At 40.0% G+C, this 20,266-nt stretch overlaps 1 protein-coding gene across 3 annotated transcripts in view; it reads right to left on the bottom strand.

The window, feature by feature from the left end:
* foxk1 (forkhead box K1) overlaps nucleotides 1–20,266 on the bottom strand; it is a 123,390-nt gene that overhangs the window by 20,971 nt on the left and 82,153 nt on the right. For 2 of the 3 annotated variants that reach the window (XM_043711911.1, XM_043711909.1), the window contains 3 exons: nucleotides 16,051–16,244; nucleotides 15,442–15,447; nucleotides 4,174–4,343 (listed from right to left, as the gene is read on the bottom strand). In XM_043711911.1, coding sequence (XP_043567846.1) covers nucleotides 4,174–4,343; nucleotides 15,442–15,447; nucleotides 16,051–16,244 — 370 coding nt within the window. The remainder of the gene's footprint in view (nucleotides 1–4,173; nucleotides 4,344–15,441; nucleotides 15,448–16,050; nucleotides 16,245–20,266) is intronic. The other variant, XM_043711910.1, reaches the window with a different exon arrangement.

Raw genomic sequence — 20,266 nt, 5'->3', positions numbered from 1 at the left:
AAAGAAGCGCTTCGCAGGAGGCTCCCAAGCACTGATGATGTCACCTAGCCAGGGGACGAAACGTTTGCAACAAAAACTTCCAGCTCGGCGAACAGAACCACAACAACGAGCACCCGAGCTACAAATCTTCGCACAAACTTTGATTGCCTGTAGTGTTAGGTGAAGGGGTAAATGTAGGGGAATGAGTCAGGGTGGGGTTACTCTTTGGAGGGTCGGTGTGGACTTGTTGGGCCGAATGGCCTGTTTCCACACTAAGTAATCTAATCTAATAATCTAATCGAATGCATCCCACCCTGACAATGTTTTTCTATAATTTCTACCATTGGGGAGAAGGTACAGAAGCCTGAGCACACGCAGCAGTCGATTTTGAAAGTTTCTACCCCACTGTTATTAGAATATTGAATGGACTCACAAACTCTTAACATTTGTCTGTACCTGTGTTTTTGTTTTTGCCGCTATTTACCTATTATTTACTTATCTGTGCTACTTAACTGTGTGATTTGCCTGTATTGCTTGCAAGGCAAAGCTTTTCACTGTATCTTAGTACATGTGACAATAAATTCAATTCAATTTTCAGCCAGAAGTGTCAAGTGGATGATCCATCATGGCCTCCTCCAGTGGTCCCCAGCATTACAGATATCATAGAGTCATAGAGTCAAAGAGGTGTACAGCATGGAAACAGACCCTTCGGTCCAATCCGTTCATGTCGGCCAGATATCTCAATCCAATCTAGTCCCACCTGCCAGTACCTGGCCGATATCCCTCCTAACCCTTCCTATTAATATAACCATCCAAATGCCTTTTCAATGTTGCAATTGCGCCAGCCTCCACCACTTCCTCTGGCAGCTAATTCCATACATGCACCACCCTCTGTGTGAAACAGTTGACCCTTAGGTCTGTTTTATATCTTTCCTCTCTCACCCTAAACCTATGCCCTCTAGTTATGGACTCTGACCATAGGGAAAAGACCTTGCCTATTTATCCTATCCATGCCCCTCGCAATTTTGTAAACCTCTATAAAGTCACCCCTCAGCCTCCAACGCTCCAGGGAAAACAGTCCCAGCCTGTTCAGCCTCTCCCTATAGCTCAAGTCCTCCAACCCTAGTAACATCCTTGTAAATCTTTTCTGAACCCTTTCAATTTTCACAATATCTTTCTGATGAGAAGGAGACCAGAATTGCACACAATATTCCAACAGTGGCCTAACCAATGTCCTGTACAGCTGCAACATGACCTCCCAACTCCTGTACTCAATACTCTGACCAATAAAGGAAAGCATAGCAAACTCCTTCTTCACTATGCTATCTACCTGCGACTCCACTTTCAAGGAGCTATGAACCTGCACTCCAAGGTCTCTTTGTTCAGTGACGCTCCCTAGTACCTTACCATTGAGTGTATATGTCCTGCTAAGATTTGCTTTACCAAAATGCAGCACCTCACATTTATCGGAATTAAACTCCATCTGCCACTTCTCAGCCCACTGGCCCATCTGGTCAAGATCCTGTTGTAATCCAAGGTAACCTTCTTTTCTGTCCACTACACCTCCAATTTTGGTGTCATCTGCAAACTTACTAACTGTATCTCTTATGTTCGCATCCAAATCATTTATGTAAATGACAAAAAGTAGAGGACCCAGCACTGATCCTTGTGGCACTCCACTCGTCACAGGCCTCCAGTCTGAAAAACAACCCTCCACCACCACCCTCAGTCCTCTACCTTTCATCCAGTTCTGTATCCAAATGGCTAGTTCTCCCTGTATTCCGTGAGATCTAACCTTGCTAAACAGTCTCCCATGGGGAACCTTGTCGTACGCCTTACTGAAGTCCATATAGATTACATCTACCACTCTGCCCTCATCAATCCTCTTTGTTACTTCTTCAAAATACTCAATCATGTTTGTGAGACATGATTTCCCACACACAAAACCATGTTGACTATCCATAATCAGTCCTTGCCTTTCCAAATACATGCCTGTCCCTCAGGATGCCCTCGAACAACTTGCCCACCACCAACGTCAGGCTCACTGGTCTATAGTTCCCTGGTGTCCTTACCAACCTTCTTAAACAGTGGCACCACGTTAGCCAACCTCCAGTCTTCCGGCACCTCACCTGTGACTGTCGATGATACAAATATCTCAACAAGAGGCCCAGCAATCACTTCCCTAGGTTCCCACAGAGATCTAGTGTATATCTGATCAGGTCCTGGGGATTTATCCACTTTTATGCATTTCAAGACATCCAGCATCTCCTCCTCTGTAATATGGACATTTTGCAAGGTGTCACCATCTATTTCCATACATTCTATATCTTCCATATCCTTTTCCACAGTAAATACTGATGCAAAATACTCGTTTAGTATCTCCCCCCTTTTCTGCAGCTCCACACAAAGGCCGCCTTGCTGATCTTTGAGGGGCCCTATTCTCTCCCTACTTACCCTTTTGTCCTTAATGTATTTGTAAAAACCGTTTGGATTCTCCTTAATTCTATTTGCCAAAACTATCTCATGTCCCCTTTCTGCCCTCCTGATTTCCCTCTTAAGTATACTCCTATCAGTCTTCAGCAAATTCAATTCACTCCACATGATATCAAGAAACGTTTGGAGATACTGGAAATTGCACAGGCTATGGGCCCTGATATCATTCCAGCAATAGCACTGAAGACTTGACCAGTACAGCTACAACACTGGTATCTACCCCACAATGTGGAAAATTGCCACATATGTCTCGTACACAAAAAGCAGGACAAATCCAACTCGGCCAATTACTGTCCCAACACTCTATTGTCAATCATCAGTGAAGTGATGGAAGGTGTCATCAACAGGGCCATCAAGCAGCACCTGCTCAGTGATGTCCAGTTTGGGTTCAGCCAGGGCCACTCAGCTCCTGACCTCATTACAACCTAAATATGGACAAATGAGCTGAATTCCAGAGGGGAGGTGAGAGTGACAGCCCTTGACATCTAGGCTGCATTCAACAGAGTGTGGCACCAAGGAGCCCTAGCAAAACTGGAATCAATGGGGCAAACTCTCCAGCGGTTGGAGTCATACATGACACTTAGGAAAATGGTTGCGGCTATTGGAGGACAGTCACCTCAGCTCCAGGATCTCTCTGCAGGAGGTCCTCAGGGTAGTGTCCTCTACCCAACCATCTTCAGCTGCTAGAGCAATGACCTTCTCTCCATCATAAGGTTAGAAGTGAGGATGTTCGTTGATGATTGCACAATGTTCAGTACCATTCACAACCCCTCAGATACTGAAGCAGTCCATGCTCAAATGCAACAAGATCTGGATAACATCCAGGCCTGGGCCGACAAGGGGCAAGTAACATTCGTGCACACAAATGCCAGACAAAGACCATCAGCAATACGAGACAATCTAACCACTAGCTCTTGGCATTCAACAGTGTTACCATCACTGAATCCCCACTGTCAACATCTTGGGAGTTATCACTGGACTCATCACATAACTCAACTGGACTCATCACGTAAACACAGTAGCTACAAGAGCAGGTCAGAAGCTAGGAATTACTGGATACAGCAAGTAACTCACTCCTAACTCCTCAAAGTCAGTCTACCATCTACAAGGCACAAGTCAGGAATGTGATGGAATACTCCCAAAATGCCTGGATGAGGCAGCCCTAACAACACTCAAAAAGCTTGACATCATCCAGGACAAAGCAGCCCGTTGACTAGTACTGTATTCACAAGTATGGAATCGCTCCACCACCACACCTCAATAGCCGCAGTGCGTACTATCTACAAGATGCACTGCAGAAATTCACCAAAGATCCTCAGACAGCACTGTCCAAACCCATGACTACTTCAGTCTAGCAGATATACAGGAATGCCACTCACCATTCTGACTTGGAAATATAATCGGCATTCTTTCACTGTCAGTGGATCAAAATCCTGGCAGTCCCCCCCTAATGGCACTGTGGGTCAACCTACAGCAGATAGCCTGCAGCGGTTCCAGGAGGCAGCTCATCACCATTTTCCCAAGGGCAACTAGGGACAGGCAATAAATGCTGGCAGCCAGCAATGCCCATTTGAAATGAATTTAAAAATAGCTTTATTTTGCGATAAATTCATTATGTGTTAAATAGTTGTATAAGCGTTAGGTCACAAAACCAAGGATATCTACATTAAAAATTCTCCTTTGTAAAAAGGGCATGGTTACCTGGTGCACTTTGAGAGTAGCGACCCTCTGGCACCGACGCCAACTTGGAACTTGTGAAATCGTGGTCATGCGAAATAGGGGAACCTTCACGTGACAAGCATTCAGGAGTCTGCAGCCCACTCGAGTGAGGAGAGAGAAGTCCTGGATGACTGGGAGACGCAGGAGCACTCCTGAAATGTTAATGTAGACATGTAAAATCAGTTTACATAAATAAATCTTTTCTTAAAAAAATATAAAATTGAACATGTAACTGTGTCCACAGATTAGGCTGACTGGAATTAACAGACTATGATACGTCACTGACCGGCTAAGAGGCAGGAGGGAAATCACTGGTGAAAGATACATTTAACAAATACTTTATAGATTGAAGTCATTTGAACTTCATCCAACTCCATGCTACAACAATTATTTTCAGAAGAGCTATGCAGAGAAAACAATATATAGAAGTTGATACACCCCAAATCAATGCCTATGTCTGTAGAAAAAAGTGTGAAAAATGAAAAGGATGAGCAACATCCCAGTGAAAAAATACAATGCAGGCAATTTTACTTTCCATTAAGTTCACTTCATTTACTGCACCATTAAGATATATCGAATAAAATACTAAGTCTTGGGAACATGTTTAATATATAGAACCATTTTCAATATTCAGGTTTGCTTTCGATACAAGTGACTGAATGATTTTTTTATTTAATTAGTACAATTAGGTGCACTTAGAAAAATAATTCATTACGTTATAGACAAACTTCAGTGACTTTCAATGTTGCCAATGATCACTTAATTAGAACTATTGATTTCCCACTTCCTAATGTACATACAACCTATATAAGCATTCAGTTTCTTGTTCAAGTAGCAAGTAATTAAGATTATTGGCAATTAATTAATTGAGAGTAAGAAAGGGAAACTTAGTGGGACTGACTTGTAAAAATTGGTTTGTGAAAGGACCTCTAACACAGAGTTGTTAATAATCTCTATCCACAAAGGAAGGGGTCTTGGTTGGTCTCTCATCAACTTGCTTGCGCCTGGATTGAAACTGGTAGCAGAGGATGTTGCCTAAAGACAAAGCTAAGTGTTCTTTTTCACACAGGATAGTGTGTATGGAATGAGGAAGTGGTGGAGGCTGGTACAATTGCAACATTTAAGAGGCGTTTGGAGGAGTATATGAATAGGAAAGGTTTGGAGGGATATGGGTCGGGTGCTGGCAAGTGGGACTAGATTGGGTTGGACCGAAGGGTCTGTTTCCATGCAGTACATCTCTATGACTCTAACTAGAATTACTTTGTAAGTGAATGGCTGAAACAGAGTGCAACATGTTTTAATATGACTTCACACCAATATTTGGTGATGCTGAACTTTATGATCAAAGGTAAAATGAAGTTAGTATGTGGACCCAGGTTACGGCTTTACCAAGAGAAAAAAGCAATGTGTGGCCTTGGCACTGGTACTTCTGACTAGAAGCAAGATCAAATGCAAAATATTCTCAGAGCCAAAGAGGAGAAAGAATAAACACAACTCTGGCAATTAGAAGAGAAAGCAGGGTTTGGGAAGCTATAACAGAAAAATGAACCCCAGAAATTCCCAAAACATGGTGAACAGTGTGCTTTGTGATTTGAAATACCATTATACAACAAATTGTCTTAAACAAGGGTCCACAGTTCTATGCATCACATGGCAAGTTTGGAAGAAGATAGTGATAATTGTCAGGCAAAAGGAATTGTATTAATTACAAGTAGTTTCAGCTTGCGTAATGCATGTTTAGTCACAGAATCATTCGTTTGTGCTATACTGAATGGTGGATGCACATCTGTAGTGTATGTAGTGGATTAGACTTAAAAAGTTACTTCAATGTTTTTAGATATAAAATAACATTAAGGAATTTGAGAAGGAACCATAAGGATGGGTGGTGGTTCCGTGCATAATAGTTGGGGAAACTATTCATGTGCAGAGGTAGTAACGCCAAACTTCAAAACCCAAATATTAAGGTGGTGCTATTGGTATCAGGAGGTAGGAGTTTAAAAGAAAAAAGATTAATTACCTTAACACTACACTGACAGTTTGTCCATTCATCTTTCAGAGGAATAAGGAATGATGTGTATTTTAAACTTACAGAAGACCAAAGGCAGTGAACGAGCAGGAAGGCAGTGCAGGTATCTCCTGCAGTCATCTCCCTCCAAAACAGGTATGTCGTTTTGGATACTGTTGGGGGAGATGGCTCACCAGGGGAAGGCAGCAGTCGCCAGGTTCATGGCACCATGACTGGCTCTGCTATTCAGAAGGGCGGGAAAAAGAGTGGAAGGACTATAGTCATAGGGTATTCTATTGTAATGGGAGTAGATAAGCATTTCTGTGGTCGCAAAAGAGACTCAGAATGGTATGTGGCCTCCCAGGTGCACTGGTCAGGGAGGTCTTGGATTGGTTGCAGAAAATTCACAAGTGGGAGGGTAAACAGCCAATTGTCGTGGTGCATATCGGCACCAATGAAGGTAAAAAAAAGGATAAAGTCCTACAAGCAGAATTTAGGGAGTTAGGAACCAAGTTTAAAAAACTTAGAGGTAGTAGTCTCAGGATTGCTACCAGTGCCACGTGCTAGTCAGAATAGAAATGAAAGAATAGGCAGGATGAATGAGTGGCTTAAGAGATGGTACAGAAGGGAGGGGTTCGGAGTTTTGGGACATTGGAACCGGTTCTGGGGGAGGTGGGACAATTAAAAATTGGATGGTCTACATCTGGACCAGATTGGAACCAATATCCTTGAGAGTGCTTTTGCTAATGCTGTTGGGGACGGTTTAAACTAATATGGCGGGGGTTGGGAACCAAATGAGATGGTTAGTGGACAGGAAGGAGGTAGTAACTAAAGCCTGTAAGTAACTAGATAATGAAGTCAGCATGACTAAGGGGGAAGAGTAGTCAGGGAGCTATGGATGAACGCAAAGGGACTGGTGGTCTGAGGTGCATTTGTTTTAATGCAAGAGATATAGTAGGTAAGGCAGATGAGCTTAGGATTTGGATTAGTACCTGGGAGTATGATATTATTGCTATTACTGAGACTCGGTTGAGGGAAGGGCACAATCGGCAACCAAATATCCCAAGATATAGATGCTTCAGGAGGGATAGAAAGGGAGGTAAAAAGGGGTGGAGGAGTTGCATTACTGGTCAGAGAGGCTATCACAGCTGTGCTGAAGGAGAGTACTATGGAAGACTCAAGCAGTGAGGCGATATGGGCAGAACTCAGAAATAGCAAGGGTGCAGTAACAATGTTGGGGGTGTACTACAGGCCTCCAAACAATGAGCGTGAGATAGAGGTACAAATATGTAAATAGACCATGGAAATATGTAGATGCAACAGGCTGTAGTGATGGGAGATTTTAAATTTTCCGAACATTGACTGGGATTCACTTAGCGTTAAGAGGTCTGGATGGAGCAGAATTTGTCAGGAGCAACGAGGAGGGTTTTCGAGAACAGTATATAAATAGTCTAACTCGGGAAGGGGCCATACTGGACCTGGTGTAGGGAAATGAGCCCAGCCAGGTGATTGAAGTTTCAGTAAGAGATTACTTTGGGAATAGTGATCACAATTTCATAAGTTTTAGAATACTCATGGACAAAGACAAGAGTGGTCCTAAAGGAAGAGGGATAAACTGGGGGAAGGCCAACTACACCAAAATTCAGCAGGAGCTGGGGAATGTAGATTGGGAGCAGCTGTTTGAGGGCAAATCCACATTCGATATGTGAGAGACTTTTAAAGAGTCATTGATTAGAGTGCAAGACAGGTGTGAGTCTGTGAAATGAGGGATAGAATTGGCAAGATTAGGGAACTATGAATGACAAATGAAATTGTGAGACTAGCTAAGAGGAAAAAGGATGCGTGTATAAGGTCTAGGCGACTGAAGACAGTCAAAGCTTTGGAAGAATATCAGGAATATAGGACTAATCTGAAAAGAAGAATTAAGAGGGCTAAAAGGCATCATGAGATATCCTTAGCAAACAAGGTTAAGGAATATGTCAAAGCTTTTTATTCATATATAAGGAGCAAGAGGGTAACTAGAGAAAGGGTTGGCCCACTCAAGGACAAAGAAGGAAAGTTAGGCATGGAGTCAGAGAAAACAGGTGAGATTCTTAATGATACTTTCCTTCAGTATTCACCAAGGAGAGGGACATAGCAGATGTTGAGGCTAGGGATAGATCTTTGACTACTCTAGGTCAAGACAGCATAAGGAGGGAGGAAGTGTTGGGTATTCTAAAAGGCATTAAGGTGGACAAGTTCCCAGGTCCAGGTGGGATCTATCCAAGGTTAGTGAGGGAAGCGAGAGAGGAAATAACTGGAGCCTTAACAGATATCTTTGCAGCATCCTTGATCACGGGGGAGGTCCCGGAGAACTGAAGAATTACTAATGTTGTCCCCTTGTTTATGAAGGATAGCAAGGATAATCCAGCTAAGTATGGACCTGTGAGTCTGACGTCAGTGGTAGGGAAGCTGCTGGAGAAGATACTAAGGGATAGGATATACACCCATTTGGAAGAAAATGGGCTTATCAGTGATAGGCAACATGGTTTTGTGCAGGGAAGGTCATGTCTTACAGATCTAATAGAATTCTTTGAGGTGACGACAAAGTTGATTGATGAGGGAAGGGCTATAGATGTCATACACATGTGCTTGAGTAAGGCATTTGATAAGGTTCCCCATAGTAGGCTGATGGAGAAGGTAAAGTCGCATGAGGTTCGGGGTGTTATAGCTAGATGGATAGAAAACTGGCTGGGCAACAGGAGACAGAGTAGTAGTGGAACGGAGTTTCTCAAAATGGAGACCAGTGACCAGTGTGTTCCACAGGGGTCCATGCTGGGATCACTGTGATATATGTGAATGATTTGGAGAAAGGTGTAGACTGCCCGATTAGCAAGTTTGCAGATGACACTAAGTTTGGCTGAGTAGCAGATAGTGAAGGGGACTGTCAGAGAATACAGCAGAGTATAGGTAGATTGGAGAGTTGGGTAGATGGAGTTTAATCCGAACAAATGGGAGGTGATGTATTTTGGAAGATCCAATTCAAAAACGAACTAAATAGTAAATGCAAAAGTCCTGGGGAAAACTGATGTACAGAGAGATCTGGGTGTTCAGGTCCTTTGTTCCCTAAAGATGGTGTGGTGTAAAATTATGTCCCAATACATGTGTGAATCATAATGTAACACATGTATTGGGCCAAGCAGTGGAATGTGGTGAAACGGTTAAAAATTATGTCCCAATACATGTGTGAATCTAACCGGAATGGAGGTGTTGCTTAGTCCCGTGTGAATCTTATTACACACCTCCCCGTGTGAATCTTCTTATCTGTATGTAACCAGAATGGAATGTGTTTTTTAGCCTTGCTCTGCTGTTCACATGAATGTTTATATCTGGAAAAGAGTATATCAGCTGGAAAAGTCTCCAGTTCGGTGAGTCTGCTCCGGGGTTACGTTTAACCGCCGAGCGTGGGTTGTTGGCAACCGCTCTATGAGAACTGACGGCTCCCAGTTCCGGTAACATGTAGAGTGAGTATAAGCCAGACCTGTTGTAAGTATGAGACCTGGTTGTGGCGACGCTGCGGGGGATAAAATGCTCATATTCTAGCAGACTCGCCTCTTGGTCGTTTGTTCTGTGTCAGACTACTCTCCTACGAACCTGACCTTGAGAATTTTTTAAAACAGATGGCAAGACAGGTCTGTAGACTGGCCAAGGCGGCATACGGCATGCTTTCCTTCATTGGACGGGGTACTGAGTACAAGAGTTGGCTGGTAATGTTACAGTTATAAGACTTTGATTTGGCCACATTTGGAATATTGGGTACAGTTCTGGTCGCCACATTACCAAAAGGATGTGGATGCTTTGGAGAGGGTGCAGAGGAGGTTCACTAGGATGTTGCCTGGTATGGAGGGTGCTAGCTATGAAGAGAGTGGTTTAGGATTATTTTCATTAAAAAGATGGAGGTTGAGGGGGGACCTGATTGAGATCTACAAAATCATGAGAGATAAAGACAGGGTGGAATGCAAGAAACATTTTCTCAAAGCAAAGAACTCAATTACTAGGTGTCATGAATTCAAAGTGAGAGGGGAAAAGTTTAGAGGAGATATGCGTGGAAAGTTCTTCATGCAGAGGGTGGGGTGCCTGGAATGCCTTGCCAGCGGAGGTGGTAGGGGCGGGAACGATAGCATCATTGAAGATATATTTAGATAGATACATGAATAAGCAGGTAGCAAAGGGATGCAGACCCTTAGAAAATAGGTGGCAATTTTAGATAGAGGATCTGGATCGGCTCAGGCTTGGAAGGCCGAAGGGCCTGTTCCTGTGCGGTAATTTTTTTTGTTCTAAGAAATCTGTGATAAATGTGATATATGTAAAAAAGACAAAGGAGAACACTATCACAGCCGACAGAGCCGCTCATTAGCAAGAGACCTCAACAAAGTTATTCCAACAGACTTGAAGGTATAAGGGGAAAAAAAATCTTAAATTTCATATACACAGCAACTAGATTTAGTCTACAATTTATAGTAAAGAGAAGAAAGTAACAGTGGACAATGGTAAGGTAATGAAGAAATATTTAGGGATGTGAGAGAAAATATAAATAAAGTTATGATGAACATAGCAATAGAAAAGATTTATTTTTAGTAATGGAGTGAGAGAAATAAAACACAAAGTAATGAACGAGATGTTTCATAAAATTCTAGTGGACCTAGGAGATTCAATCTCAGATTGCTTTCTGGGAGAAATTCATTAAGGTTTGAGATTTCAGAGAAAATTCAGCGAGCCTTATGACATCATATAAAGGCATCAAAAATACATTTTAATCAAGGGACATTTTGTAATATATGCACTAAGGGCAAGAAGAATGAAATAGTCTGGGCAAGGTTAATTGGCACTGATGACATACTTACAGAATCTGAACAAGTCCTTGCGTGTGATGAGACTCCATGCATCTATTTACATATGTTGGAAAACATGGACCAAATTACAGCAGATGAAGGGCTGACTGAATGTGGACAAAGTGACAGAGAAGCAGAACAAGGGTATTGGTCCCAGAGGATGACAACCAAAACTTTGGCACTAATGAAACTTATATGTCAGATGGGGTATGGAGTGAATAGAGGAATGTCATCTTTATTAAGACAAAGTTAAAAATCACAACACCAAGTTATAGTCTAACAGATTTATTTGGAAGTACTCGCTTTCAGAGCGCTGCTCTTTCATCAGGGAATCTGATGAAGCAGCACTCTGAAAGCTAGTATTTCCAAATAAAGCTGTTGGACTGTAACCTGGTGTTGTGTGATTTTTAACTTTGTACACCCCAGTTCAACCCCGCCACCTCCACAACATATTTATTAGAGACAAGACAGAAAACCACCAGCAAATACATATTGGTTAAATGTACTAGATAAGGGACAGGAGGTAAAAACTAATTATTGGCAAAATGAGGTAAAGATATGGAAGGCCTGAAATCGGTGGATGAGTTCTGAAAGTGGACCTGGAAGGGAACAAAACTTGAGAGAAAATAGGGGAAGAAATTCCAATCAATCTTGTAGTAATGTTCCAGAATAAGTTAGGAGGGTGAGTTAAGGTCACAGTGTAATCTGAAACAAGAATACCACAAATGAAATCCTTTATTGGCAAGAAGTTGTAATAGTTATAACACATTAAAAAGATAAGTGGAAAAAGCTTGCCAAAGAACTGGGGGGAGCAGTAAAGAATTTACTGAGGTATTTACACTGAGGTATCAATTAGGGGACTGCCAGGCTTACCATGCCAATGATTTTGCACAGAAAAAGTGCTCCTTGATGGGATAGAACACTGACGCCAAGCTAATGGCTCAGGGTTTCAAAGAGAAACTTGTGATCATGATGTTACAGTGGATTCTCTTACTGCAAGAAAAGTGATCTTGGAGGATCACTTCTTAGATCTTTCAGCAACTCCAGTCAACTGATATAAAAGGTGAATTTGCAGAATGCAAATTTCAAAAGTTATTTGAACAAGGTAATATAGTAGAGAATCTGTGGAAATTAGTGAGTGCATGGTATTTCTCAGTTAGATCCAACTTGCTGAAAATAGATTGCATTCAACTTAAAGCAGATTCAGCAATCTTCTATTGGTATCGGAGACAAACACTAGCAGGCAACTCTAAAAAGCATGTAAATTATTTTCTGTAGGGAGGTTCTATGGAAGTTGAATGATGTGTCATGGATAAATTAAAAAGTAAGTTTAAGGTTGAAAGTCATCTTTGGGGGAGGTGGTGGGGGGGGAGCGCAAGAGTGGCTTAGGATCAACAGCCATACTTGGAAATTATTAATCGCATCCTGATAAATCAGACCAGATCGTCACAGAAAGATGATCTTTTATCCAAGGAAGAAATGGACCAGGACTAGATGTTTGATTGGATGGTTAAACTGGTTGTATACTTAAGATTAGAGTGGTGCTGGAAAAGCACAGCAGTTCAGGCAGTATCCGAAGAGCATGAAAATCGATGTTTCGGGTAAAAACCCTTCATCATCATTCTTGATGAAGGGCTTTTGCCCGAAACGTCAATTTTCTTGCTCCTCTGATGCTGTCTGAACGGCTGTGCTTTTCCAGCACCACTCTAATCTTGACTCTGATCTCCAGCATCTGCAGTTCTCATTTTCGCCTGGCTGTACACTCACTCAGTCTTGACCAAATGCCAGTTATAACATATAGGAGTTGAGTACTATGATGAAACGTACTACTGCTGATGATAGCAAGAGCAAATAAAACAATAAAGAAACTAACAAAAATGCACTCAAGCTTCTAACTACAGATGACATGAAGATAGTAAGCTAGCCCCTTTTAACAATGCTGCACATACCAAATCTTCCAGATATTTTAGTATGACCATGTTTATTGTATTCTGGGTGAGAAAGAATAATACATGTTGTCTGCTGGCCTGGGACGCCAAAGAAACAAAGAAGGTAGTTAAAAGTACCTGAAAAGAAAGAATGGGGATTATGGGAGTTTGATTTAATTACACTCAATATGAAAATAAGTCTGTTACTGATTGGGTTGTGTCATAAGGTAACATATAGAACATGAAAAAAAAATTCGTTAAATTTATCAGTTTTGTTCAAAGACTGTTTATATTTGAAAGTTTTTAATTCAAAAGAGAGAAGGGGGAATTCTATTAATATACCGAAGAGCTAAGCAAGTGATTGTGGTTAATTGACTGGGCAGATATAAAGGAGGGTGGGGGGAACACTAGTGAGCGGAAGGACTTTAAGACTGAGTAGATAATAAATTCTATCCACAAAGATACAATTTCAATCTCACTGCCTGGCTTGGATCCAATTTGGCATTAATCTGACATGAAGCAGACATTGATTTAGATAATGAGATGTGTTTGTCTGATCCAGTTAAATATCCCAAAGCTCTGTTCCTTGGACGGTCTCGTCTGCAGTGTTGAACAAGAATCCGCGAGGGGGCAGAGGTTAGAAAGTTTACCCTTTATTACAGTAAATTCAAACTCTAATATTTAGGAATGCATTCTTGTGTCTGATCTCTAAAGGAATGCAATGGTATTAAAAGGATTTCAACACCATATTCTAAAAAATGAAATAATCTTGAATGCATTGTTAAAACATCACATATCTAAGAACTTTCCAATAAGAATGTGACATAAAATCAGGATTTATTACTAGATTAATTAAACTCACTCAGTCAACATGCTACCAGAAAAGACAGAACTTCTTCAAAGGCATATAATAAAACTGTAACATTTGGAGTTTATGAAAAATAAAATTAAGACCCTACAAAAGTACTATAAATTAGTAAAAGGGACTTGATCTTCCAGATTACTATCATAGATCATGGTCCTCTAGGAAGCTTTCATGAAATTTCTATTCGTCCAGCAAATGTAGAAAAATTGCAACTGCAACCCAGCCTCAATAGAGTTTGGTTAATGAATAATTAACTATTAATAATAAAACAAATTCTCAGAAGGACACGATTAATGTTAATATAACATTATCTGTTACAAAAGTATATGTGCCATAAAGTGTCACAGATTGAGAGTATACTGTGAAAAGAACTTTACGAAAAGTCTTCAAGAAACAGTGACAAAAAATAGTATACTAACATCTCAGAAAACAGTTGGAGAAAGTAGATATGGTATTCTGGCAATGATAAGTCTTCTTCATCCAAAACTATCCTGCAAATCACCATTCCAGGTAAAGTCAGCTTAAAAAATATAAGATTATGAACAGGAAACTGATCATCGCTTTCAAGATCAGATGCCAAGTCTGGAGTCTACAAAAACAGTAAAGGATGAGTATTTCAAATTAAGTTGGTGCTGGGCTCAGAACCAATGTAGATTAATAAGCAAGGGGCAATGGGTGACACAAACTCACATTGTTAGAATATAGCCAGTAGATGAGCTCAAATTTATTCAGGGTGATAGACTGCAGAAGAATAAGGTGTCACCTGGTCCAAGTGTAGTTACAGAAGAAATTAGGAAGAAAGTAATATTTTACCTGAATACCTTTGCAATTTGTTAGAATGAGAAAAGGTAATGGCAATATACTGATTTAGAAATATTCACTTGAGCAGAAAAAGTAAGTCTAACTGAATTCTGTAACCTAAATATGGAACCATTAGTCACTTTATTTTATCATGCTGCTAAATTCAGAAAGGATCCAGACCCAACTTTAAAATGCAAGTCTAGCAGGATGTCCAGAACACTAGGCTACAACATGTATTAAGTCCAAAAATCCTGTGTTAACAAAATTCAAATTCCAGTTTAAAATTTCCACTTGAAAGACCAGCAAACCATCAAGTCTGGAAAACGCCAGATTTGGTTACATGGAAAGCAATGAACATGATCAAATACTTCTGTCTGAAATAGTACTCATTTCCAGGTCACTAAGCAAAACAGTAGAAGATGGAAATCAGCACTAAAACTCTTCTGCTTACTATCTGGAAGCCAGAATATTACTGCTTCGGTAGGATGTCTGTCGTTCTTTGACAAGAAAAAAAAAGGAACGTAATGGTAAATCAAAGTTGGTAAATATCCTAGAGCGGGAATAGACAGCCAATGAGAAGAGGAACAGTAACTGAATCCAAACCGATGAAATAGGAAACCCTTATGCATGGTTTGATTTTTCCTTGTCTTGGGCCATTTTGGTGAATTTTCAAATTTCCAAATTCAACAGCTAAGAAATCATTTTCATTACACTCACTGTGATGTTCTGTGAGCACATTGCTACAGTATAATCATAGTAGGAACAACAGAAAACACTTACTCAGCTCTGCACACAGCCAGAGGACAGCACAAGGGAAAAAGAAGGCAAAACAGTCAGCACTATTTACCATATAGTCTTTTTTTTAAATCAGAGCATTTGGGGATTACTTGGGATACCACAACTATTATAGGATTACGGCTGTTTCTGCAGTGAAAGTTTTAATTTAAATGAGTCAAGTAACAGACTACTGAAGACTTATGTTTTTAGCAAAACAGCCCAGGGTTATCTACGTCTTAACGCATTCATAGTATTTCCCACATGATTCCAGTACAATTTGGGACTATCTTTTTACCAAAGCATTCCTCGGCTGGATCTAGTACACAAGTGTAAGTCACTTTTCAGACAGACACATGTAAGGAGTAACTACAAATAATATACAATGTGTTGTCTGTACAAATCAAGAACTTGCAGCTCTACAGTTTTTCCCATTATACCTAAAGCAGGTGCATGTTATTCAAGATTTTGTCAGGATCCTGGCTACCCTTGCACTGATCAAATCTTTACACAGCGTGGCTTAAGGCATGAGCTGACGAGAAAACATTCCACTGTGTTCTACAATTTTAAAACCAGTCAATAATACTCAAAATGCAAATTGGGAAAGCTTCTAACCTGGAAGAAATGGGTCCAAATGGCATCCTGAAACAAGAGACCCCTCGCTGCCTGCGTTTTCGGAATGCCTGCTCCACCAACTTCGCCTCTGATGAAGGGTCAATTCTCCAAAATGACCCTTTTCCAGGTTCTTCCTGTGACCGTGGTACTTTGATAAAATAACGGTTTAAAGAAAGGTTGTGTCGGATTGAATTCTGCCTCAAAAGAAAAGAGAAAATACTGAAAACTCAACTGCATTTAAATTTGCAAGATGGGACTGACTGAACAAAGCACAGCAATTCAGGATCAAGTCCACCTCAACTCAATTATTTTGGGTCCACGATAAATAATCAAGATGTGACATTTTAAAGATTGTTTAACTTTCCAAGTAAATATAAGCTTAACATAGTATCATACAGCAGAGTCCATTTGTCCCATTGTGTCTGTACTACCTTATTAAATATGCCAACCAAATTAGTCCCATCCCACTGCTCTTTCCCTTCAGCCCTGCAAATCTTTCTTTTTCAAGTCTACTCTAAATTCCCATTGTTAAAATAGAAACCAAAGTGCAGAACAAAAACAGCTTATTGTCCATTCCAGGTAACTGTCAACAACTCAATGTCCTTTGTGAAATCATTCACACACCAAACGTAGGCAAACCAAATGAATTGTTTTCTTTTCTGTTTATACTGCATCTTGTTTACAGCTCTACATTAAACCCATCTATCGAGTGATTGCTGCTCCCTGCTTCAAATCATCAATACAGTTTTCATGCCTTTAAATATACTTGTGGGAGTACAGTCTTTAATCTATTATTGTTTCTCCTGCTGGATGAAGCAGTTATTGATTGAGTTTTGTTTCCTCCCACATATCATTTTATTTCACTTTTGTCCAAAAAACAAGCATTTGAGATAACAAAAAAAACTTAGACAGGCTTTGCTAATGACAAAAGCAGCATGTATACATGAAACATTCTGCATGTGCATTGTAATTTTGCAATTCAATCACACAAAAACCTTTCAATGAATCAAAATAAACAAAAATGTAAAACTTAAAGAAATTTGCTTTGACTTTGAATCTTTGATTGTTCTGTATTTCCTACTCTGGTTCAGTGTGATTTGGACAAGCTTACAGAGTGGGCAAATACATGGCAGATGCAGTATAATGTGGATTAATGTGCGGTTATCCACGTCGGTAGCAAATGAATAAAGGTGGATGATTATCTTAATGGCTGTAAATCGAGACGGGGAATGTGCAACGAGATCTAGGTGTCCTTGTACACCAAGCTGAAGGTAAGCATGCAGCAGGCAATAAATAAGACAAATAGTATCTTGACTTATTCATAATGAGAATTTGAGCTTGCTTGAATTATACAGGACTGTGGTGAGACTACACCTAGAATACTGTGCACAGTTTTAGTATCCTTTTCTGAGGAAGGATGTTCTGTCTATACAGGGAGTGCAGCAAAGGTTTACCAGACTGATTACTGTGATGGCAGGAGTGACATATGAGGAGAGATTGAGGGTTAAGATTGTATTCACTGGAGAGTAGAAGAATTGGTGAGAGTGGGTGATAAAGTACTAACAGGGCTAGACAGAGTAGACGCAGGAAGGATAGTCCTGAAGGCGAAGGAGTCAAGAGTCAGGAATCACAGTCTAAGTAAACCGGGTGAACATTTCGGACTGAGAGGAGGAGGAGAAATTACTTCATCTAGAGAGTGGTGAGCCTGTGGAATTCACTACACAGAAAGCAGTCAAGGTCAAAATATTGTATGATTTCAAGAAATTGGAACACCTGGGGCTAAAGATATTAGGATATCAACAACAGGTTCATGCTCATGATCATAACAAATGGTGGAGCAGGCTCTAAGGACAGAATGGTCTATTCCTGCATCTATTTTCTATGTTTCTATAATTCCCAACAATTATTTTAGATACAAATAATTCATCCACTCCTGTGTTGTCCACATTCTCCTAGTTAAGAGTTCAAGCACATGGTCGATACTAAACTAGAATTGTAACTTAGAGTCATTGATGACAATTTTTAAGTTTTCATCGTTTCTTTAGAATGTAGAATTGTATCCAGAATCATAGAATGTGTTATGGCCGTGTTAGGAGAGGCTGGGCTGATTCTTTTTCTTATCCCACTTCTCAACTAGTCACAAAGTTTTAATTCAGAAGGAATGTTATATTACCAATGATATCTAATATATATTAGAGTGTATACGGCTCAGTATCATAAAGAAATAAACTGAGTTACTTAATTTTTAACAAAGGACTTAATTTATTATAAAACAATCTATTCAAGCAAAGGGGCAAAAACAATTAACAAAAGGTTTAAAATCCACAAATAGGTACCACTATCCTTTTTGAAAAACAGTACACACATCCTCCTCCCAGCTTGTTAAAAAAAACTTTGAAGAGGACTATCATAAAAATAAGATGGCCAAGTAACAACTAAATTCAGAAATGAAATTCAGGTTGTAGTTGAAACCACTTTCCATGTAAGCTATTAGCACTGGGGTTTCTTCCTGGATCAGTAATGGCTGGATGTTCTCTTTTTCTGTATACAGTGGTATCAATTCATTCTCCTTGCCAATGAAATCTTCTAGTGGGCTTTCTACTGTCTTATTGATTTCTTTCATCATTTACATAAACGATTTATGAGATATGAAACATAGAGATATGGTTAGTAGGTTTGCAGATGACCCCAAAATTGGAGGTGTAGTGGACAACGAATGAGGTTACCTCAGAGTACAACGTGATCTTGATCAGATGGGCCAATGAGCCAAGGAGTGGCAGATGGAGTTTAATTTAGATAAATGTGAGGAGCTACATTTTGGAAAGGCAAATCAGGTCAGGAGTTATACACTTATAGTCATAGAGATGTACAGCATGGAAAGAGACCCTTCGGTCCAACCTGTCTAAGGTCCTGGGGAGTGTTGCTGAACAAACAAACCTTGAAGTGCAGGTTCATAATTCCTTGAAAGTGGAGTTGCAGGTAGATAGGATAGTGAAGGCAGTGTTTCGTATGCTTGCCTTTATTAGTTATGAGCTACAGGGAGAGCCTGAACAGGCTGGGACTGTTTTCCCTGGAGCTTTGGAGGCTGACGGGTGATCTTATAGAGGTTTATAAAATTAATTTTTACACCCATTAACTAGATCAGGTGACATCTCCCTGAAAGTGCTAGAGACTTTATCTCTCCATTAAAATGGCTCATTCTTTGCAAATATAACATTGTTGCTACTCTAGTCAATGCCCATAGCTTCGAAAAGCATTCTTCCCAGATAGTTCAGACATTTTATCCGATCATATTATAAATACTTTTGATAACACACCTTTAGTCAGAAATGATATAGCACAGAAGGCGGCCACTTAGCCCACTGTACATCGTTCAGTTCTACCCCCAGCCCATCGCACCTGTTTCAAAGACTTTGAATTTTTGCAAATTATCAAATCGGCTTTTATCATTATTTTAAGCAGATCATTATAATTTTGTGTAATTTCTTCTACTCATTATCTCTTTTTTAAACAGATTTCAGATAAAGAATGCTTGTCAACTCCAATACGGACAAAAATAACTTTAACTGGATGGAATCTAACAAGTAATGTTCCCTACAGATTTGTACTGGAGTCTTAAGTTTCATCATATTTTACAATGACCTGGAAAGAGAAATAAGACCTGCACATCCAAATTTAAAGACAGGAATAAGAAATGCCAGAGAGAAGCAGGATTAACAGAAACAATTTAAAATGATGAGCAAATTACTTAAATAGAGCTCAATGCAGAAAAGAAGGTCATCCATTTTGGATTAAAGAAAGGCAAGACAAAGAATCTTCTAAATGGTGAGAAACCAGGAACTGTAGTGAAGCAAGGTGAGTGTCCCTGAACATATAAGTCACTAAAACATTGTGTACCGGCACAAAATGGTTATTGAAATGGTGAAATCAATGAAATTCTTTGTTTCAAGGAGTCTACAAAATGAAAGATGGAAGGGAAAAGAAGAAAGAGAATTACAATAGTGCTTACATTCTAGGCAACTTAAGGATAACACTTTCGCTATGGAAGCAATATAAAGCAGATTCAGCATAATACCAGGGCTGTATCAGTCCAAATTAAGAAGACTGTAGCAAAAGCCTGGCTTATATTCCTTAAACACAGTAGATTGAGCAGCAATCTCTAAGCTGTTTAAAACAACAAAATAATTTGATAGGCTAAATGTAAAAAAAAAACTCT

The sequence above is a fragment of the Chiloscyllium plagiosum genome, chromosome 21, assembly GCF_004010195.1.
Source record: "Chiloscyllium plagiosum isolate BGI_BamShark_2017 chromosome 21, ASM401019v2, whole genome shotgun sequence".
Classification (NCBI taxonomy): Eukaryota; Metazoa; Chordata; class Chondrichthyes; order Orectolobiformes; family Hemiscylliidae; genus Chiloscyllium; species Chiloscyllium plagiosum.
Note: the sequence above shows the minus strand (reverse complement) of the source record. Positions and strands in the feature narration are given on the sequence as shown.